The sequence below is a fragment of the Heliconius melpomene genome, chromosome 19 (assembly GCF_056956725.1).
Source record: "Heliconius melpomene rosina isolate 202511_hmr_F chromosome 19, ASM5695672v1, whole genome shotgun sequence".
Classification (NCBI taxonomy): Eukaryota; Metazoa; Arthropoda; class Insecta; order Lepidoptera; family Nymphalidae; genus Heliconius; species Heliconius melpomene.
Window position 1 is genome coordinate 16,667,580 of NC_140407.1, and position 6,811 is coordinate 16,674,390.

Below are 6,811 nucleotides of genomic sequence, written 5' to 3' on the forward strand. Positions count from 1 at the left end.
CACTCACTGCGCTCCGCCGCTCGAAGCGCATCAAACACGAAGGTTTAATAAAAATCTTGTATCATTCAACATGTTTATTGTCTATTCAAGGCCTGTCTAATAGCGAGTTGTCAGTTGTCAGAATATGCAATTAACGAAATCAGAAGATCAATGAAACTTATTACGTACATTAAAAACAATGTTACTGAATTGGTAAAACATTATATGGTGGTAAGTATATCTTAATTATACATTCACAAATGACGTAATTGATACAAAATATACCAATGTGTTATAGTCAACGAGCGGGCGCCTATTGCAGTGATATTGCATAGACATCATTAATACACCATTTACATAAACTAAAAATGGTCCAACTACTTACACAAAATAACCAAAAGTATTGAATTGAATACTGTACCTACTGGACTTAAGGGACACGTTGCATTACACTACAAATAAAAATGCGATAAATCTGAATATCTTCATCATTCATTCATCAAACAATCATTATTGGTAAATCTTGAAATATGCCATGTTATATTAATTTTATCCAATAAATATAATTTAGACAACTTTAATACTTTTACATTTTTGGAGTTTTGTACATAGTAGAATATATCAAACAACCCTTTCAAAAAAACCTATGTACAATTTCATAATAATGTGGTAATAGTAATATTTTTTAATTTAATTTATTTAGAAATAAGAAGTAATATTGCACGTCCACTTCACACATAATTATACCAGGTTCACAGAACAAAGCATTTCCGAAAAACAATGGAATTCGCTTTTTGGATTCGTATGAGTAAATATTTTACTAGAATAAAGACATACATTTTGAATTACCATATTATACATTGCGTTTTAGATCAAGGTTACCTAAATTAACCCAAACATAGTGTTGAGTGATTGCTTATCAAGGAGTGTGCAAAGTGCAGTATCTACACAAGTAGGTACATATAATGAAATAGTGACGGATCAGTGTCTGAAGCATCAAACAAATTATAAATGTAAAATGTTGATATGGGTAAAGTAAACAGCAATGATGGTGTCGGGGGCAACACACCTTTACGAGTACAGCGAGTGACAAGATAAGCCTCTACCTCTAGTTTACTCGCTTTGTTCATTTGAGTCGACATTTTGATAATGTAAACAATTAAATCTCATGTGCCACTTTTCTCTTTTTCTTTTGCAGCTTCACGTTGACAACTGAATTTAAAAAGGTGGGCGAAGCGAGCCCAGTGATAGGTTGCGTTGATTTATAGTCATACGGGGGCACCACGGCCACCACGCCCGGCCTATATATATTTATTTATGTAGTAGTAGGTATATTATAATGTAAGGCGCTGCCAATAATTACTCTCAGCGACAGATCCGTACAATTAATTACATATCATCCCCCCCCCCCCTGGACTCAGTTCACCTACATACATCATATATCTGTATTTAACAAGTAACATTTCAGAATGCAGCAATACTAGTATAATGTTATACATATATGCATATAAATTACTTTCATTTAAATATGCACTTTAGCAGTTCAATTATCACTCAGACTCACTATTCATCCTGATTTAACAATATACAAATAATATCAATTACAGCATTATCTATACATTTTGTTACACGTATACCCGTATACAGCCGCTACAATGCAGGGAGCGGGCAGGCGTCGGGCTGTACGAAGGCGCCGGTGTAGTTGACCACGAAGTAGAGCGAGAGCGAGCCCGCGGCGGAGCCCGCCTGCGTGGCGGCGCCGCACGCGCGCATGCCGGCCGCGCCGCCGCGCCGCGCCCACCCGTACGCCCACATGCGCGCGTACGCCACCACCGCCGACACCCACACCCACGCCAGCACCTGCGGGAACAGTTCCTTGTTTAGAGAATAGGCTGAAGACCACCTTCTACCACATATTATTATTAACAATACTTTGAATATTAATATATGTAATTATCAGTTTTGTTGAATTTTAAATATCTTAATAAGCATTTAATTATGTATGTATATATTAATGTGTATACATATGTCTGCGATGTTTTTCTTGCCGGCGGGGACATATGTTACTTGAAGAGGGACGACAAACGATAGCGTAACTGGTTTTTGTGCCTTAATTAATATACTGAGAGAAGTTATTGAACGAGGCAACCTTAATTGTCTAACAAAACTGACGAACTTTTATTTGTATTATATTTTTATAATTTATGTGTGAAAGAAGATTCACAATAATCGTATTGTTATTGTAAGTGTGAGTAAATATTAAACGCGTGCATTACCACGAGGGCCTCCCCCGCGGCCACGGTGTGCAGCGGCGGCGCGGGGCTGAGCGCCGCCGTGGCCAGGATGTAGCCGAGCGGTACCAGCGCCAGCAGAAGCGCCGCCGCCAGCGCGCGCGCTCCCGCTGGCCGCAGCCACACGCCCGCCAGGCACGCCAGCGGGTTGGCCATGGCGCCCAGCGACACGGCCAGGTGGTAAGCGCGCGCGCCGTACGGCATGCACGAATACGACTGCACCGAGGGCAGCACGCCATTCATCAGCGCGTTGAGGCACGCCATCAGCAGCAGCACGGCCACCCAGCGCGGCTGCAGCAGCGACGAGTCCACCGCCGCCGCCTCGTCCTGCTTGGCCGTCTCCGCCTCGCGCAGTCGCTCCGACTCGAACGCCGCGCAATTATCTACGAGCGAGAACGCAAGCAGGCTGAGTGCGGACAGCGCGCCGAGCAACACCATGAATACGGTGGAGTTAAACCGCGCCGGTGGGTATATCGCCTCCACTGTCGAGTTGTCAGGCGCGTACAAGCACTGCGGTTCGCCGCCCACGCCCTGGATCAGCGAGAGGATGCTCGGAATGAACCCACTGAGTCCCTCTCCCACGAGGTACGTCGCGAGGTATACGTCACGGAAATGTCTTAAATACGGATAGAACAACACTGAACTCGTGCAGCCGACCAGCGCCGCACAGAACGTTAACGCTAGGAACATGACGGAACGTTCACTCCTGGAGATTACCGCCGTCACTGTGTACAGAAACGAGTTGAGGAACAAGGCTACCGTGCCTATAACCAGCAGTATGTATATGTAGGGCGCGTCCGAGGCCCGCGGTAGTATCCTTCTCATGACAGCGTAGGCGACTAAGCCAATGTTCGCGAGCTGTATGGCGACGGTCATGGAGGCGGGGAGCGCCCAGCCCTCGGGTAGGCGCTCCACGAGCAGCGGCAGCTGCACGTAGAGGCCGTTGACGCCGAGCCACGTGCCGAGCCCCCAGCACGCCATCAGCACGTCCAGCAGGATGCGACGCTGCTGTCCCCACATCTTGATGTTGCTACTTTCACTGTTCGCCAAGCAAGGCGAGCGTTCCTTTTCCTCGTTCAACCTGAAATCGTCTAAAACGGTTACAACCGAGTGTCGGTGACAATTTAACTCAAATTCTATTGATAAGCAACTGTAATAAAGGCCCCGTCGATGTAATCTGATACGTCATTTTTGACTTTATCTGGTTGCCAATTATCAGGTAGGAGGAGGTACCGAGGAGCGTTATCTGTTGCTATAGTTACGTTGTTCATTTAAAAATATTTTATTATGATGATACGACTCAACGCGAATTAATGAAAATTACGCTTTTAACGTTCAACAAAGTTATGATACTTATATACATATGTGTAGATAATATAAAAGTAGGGTAATTGCTAAATTTGAACTCTCCCTTACAGACTTGGTATCGGAAAAAACGGGATCGCAATTATTGTGATATTTTAGTCTTAAAAAACTAACTAACTTGCATATTTTCTTATTTTATTCAAAAATATGTTTTAAAATCTTGATTATTATCACATGAAATGAGTATCGTTACTTCGTAAAGGTAATTGAACGAAACTCATTTAAATAATTCAAATAATTATAAACGTTAAAAATATTAGCAAATTATTATTTAAGAGAAGCTTGCTTCCAGCGCGTCCGACGGACAAACTGTACTACAACTAGCTTGCACGCGCGGTTTGCCCGAGTAACTATGAGTGCCAATTATTAACATTTAGTGACCTGCTTAAACCAAGCAACCCTGGGCTTGCGGTCGACTGATAGATAGCTGGCAACCATTTGTTTCCAACTCCTTATGCGATTTTCCTTCTAATGATGTGAGATTCATACAAAAAACATATGAGTGCAATTATCTCCAAAAACGCATTACCATAATTAAAGGTGATTGCGGCAGGATTCTTCTAAGTTGAATATAAAACTGTTGTACAACACAGAGTTGGAAGTTAAAGTTGGATAGTGGTTGCTGTCAAATACAAATAGTTGGGCCGTTACAATAATTATGCTAATAAAATGAAAATTGAGAAACACTGCATAAGGAAATATTTTAGATTAAAATACGTCATCAATGTTTGTATGGGATTACTGAAGTTATTTGAAATTATAAACATGAATAAGCAAACAACAGTGGTGGAATATTATACTCGCAAGCCTGAAGAGTTTGTTTGGTTGGATGAGCTTATCTCATGAACTACATCAGTTACCAGTAAACGACCGTACATATAAAATACTGTATGACATCGTCCGCGATCCTTCCAAGTAATCGTAGTGTTAAAAAACAGGTTTATCCGTATCGTATACGATTACATTAAAAAATACCAAATACTGTTATTTTGAACTTACATTTACGACTTTTAATCGAATTTAGCAAAATTGTAATTGCTAATTAAAGAATATTAAAAAATAATCAAATATGAAAGTATATGCAATACTAAACACGGATTACAAAGTACACAGGAAGGTAATTAAATAAACGGGCCAAGAACGAGTTCCGTACCCTTGTTGTATCTGAACCGCGTTAAATATTTATTTAATATATAACAGAAATACACCATTAGGGAAAATTTAAACTATCACGGTTCATGAGATACATTCCAGTGACAGACGGATAGACAGTGAAGTTTTAGTAATAGGGTCCCGTTTTATCTTTTGGGTACGGAGCCCCAATAAAAAACTACAATGAAAATGATTAAATAATAATTGTATTCCAATTTTATGGCTTTATACATATAAAACCTAGCGCGTAGTATATTTAAGAATATTAAAAGTACAACCTGCTTAAAATGCGAAACTGCGTGATAGAACAAATCAAAGCAAAAAACAATTTAATACATTACATATTGCCGCGATAGATGGTCCGCTGGAAATGTGAGCGCGCGCGCGGGGTCGAGGCTCTGGCGGTAATGAAGCATGTGAACACTCACATGGTGCGAGTACCTACTCCCTAGTGACGAGTGGACTGGCAAATGGGGTGTACGGAGGCGGCAATTGGCAAAGTTACCTATCGACGAGGAGGGTCATGGTGCTGTGCAGGGCTGCGACCACGGCGCCGTCCTCGCCTTCCATCTACTTACAGTGTGCTACTACACTATGTGCTTGTGCGTACATACGAGTACTCGTATATGTATTAATTTCCTTCCACCTATGTAAGTTAATACTAAATTTGTTTTAATGCTTTAAAAATTTCATGAGTACAAGAATAAAATGCATTTAGTAAATAATGTTTTTAAATGTCAAGGCTTTAGAGTTGTATCGATACTGTAATTTTGTAAAGAATTGTAAATTATTTCATTAAAAAAATATTATAGTAAAATAGGTATAGGTTTATTCATAATAATGTGATTTAAAAATAATTTATTACAAAATAACAGCCAATTTTAAAACAAGAAAAAAGAATCACATTACTGTCTAATTTAAAAGGTGAATATTAGAATACTTTTATATTGAAAAATTAATTTTATTTTATTAACTACAAAAATATTGGTAACAAAAAAACACTAAAAACTTCATAATTTCTGTGACAGTCTGCATCTATATACCAAATGTTACAATCAAATGTAAACTTCAAGAAGATAACTTAAAGATGATAACATGATTTTATTATCTTTGTTTAATCTACATTTAACTTGATTTCTTCACACCACTGATAACATATTTGAAAAGAGTTTAGTCAACAATAAACATTAAAACTAGGACTTTTTTTATTTAAAACAAAATGTTTGACTGTACACACTGCACACACTGGTAGCGAGCACAATCTCTACTTAAAGATTATATGATTGTAAGATCTACCATGCTTTTATGCTACCATAAATAATATAAACATTCCTCTATATCTTATGTTTTATACTGACTACCACGCTTTGCCGGAAAAAATACACCTAGTTAGTTAAAAAAATATAAAAGATCTTAATATATATTTTTTATTACTTTACTACTACTATTTACTACTATTTACTTTTTTATAACTTTTTCCCTAATACTTAACACAAGATTAGATATTTAATAAGCTAATTAAACTCAAACCATTTCCAAAATAAGCAATGCCAATAAAATATGATAAAATATAAAAAATAATAAAATAACAATATCTACCAACTGTGCAAAGTTGTGATGTGTGTTTAGTGTTAGCACCTGCAAGGTTGAAGAATCACCACTGTAGTAACTTGCGACTGTAACATTGTGCAATTGTAAAATAAGCATCAACTCACCTTGTTGAGCTACTCATGATTGGCTGTTATTTTATTAAACAAATTTCACGAAATCATATTAGAATCATTTAAATTTATTACTTTAACATTTTGTAAACCTTATGAAGAAAGTGTTCTAAATTTTATTTAATTTTAAAATGAATCCATTCTATTATTATTATTGGTGTCAAACTAATATAATAATTTTACGTCGAGGAATAGGGTCAAAGGCTCAAGAAACTGAAAAGTAAATTTACATCACTAACTAGAGAGCACTGACAGACTGACGTTTAACTTTGACATTTCTGGAAATTTGAGATATTTGACATT

General features: G+C 38.3%; 1 protein-coding gene across 7 annotated transcripts; it reads right to left on the minus strand.

The window, feature by feature from the left end:
• Positions 1 to 59: 59 nt before the first annotated feature.
• Rift (Riboflavin transporter) lies at positions 60 to 6,786 on the minus strand. Of its 7 annotated transcripts, none has more exons than XM_085202653.1 (5): positions 6,503 to 6,786; positions 6,391 to 6,425; positions 5,293 to 5,433; positions 2,256 to 3,351; positions 60 to 1,839 (listed from the first exon to the last, which is right to left on the minus strand). In XM_085202653.1, the coding sequence occupies exons 3-5, from the start codon at positions 5,355 to 5,357 to the stop codon at positions 1,630 to 1,632; spliced, it is 1,371 nt and encodes a 456-aa protein (XP_085058779.1). In that variant the 5' UTR covers positions 5,358 to 5,433; positions 6,391 to 6,425; positions 6,503 to 6,786; the 3' UTR covers positions 60 to 1,629. The 7 variants fall into 7 exon arrangements, with proteins under 7 accessions (XP_085058779.1, XP_085058778.1, XP_085058780.1 ...); XM_085202652.1 differs by having other exon boundaries at positions 6,387 to 6,425; XM_085202654.1 differs by lacking the exon at positions 6,391 to 6,425.
• Between the last annotated feature and the right edge of the window lie 25 nt (positions 6,787 to 6,811).

Coding starts and splice junctions, on each gene's coding strand:
- Rift (XM_085202654.1), bottom strand. CDS start 5,357: ATGGAAGGCGAGGACGGCGCCGTGGTCGCAGCCCTGCACAGCACCATG. Junction 3,352..5,292: donor ATGACCCTCCTCGTCGATAG/GTAACTTTGCCA, acceptor AGACGATTTCAG/GTTGAACGAGGAAAAGGAAC. Junction 1,840..2,255: donor CCGCGGGGGAGGCCCTCGTG/GTAATGCACGCG, acceptor CTGTTCCCGCAG/GTGCTGGCGTGGGTGTGGGT.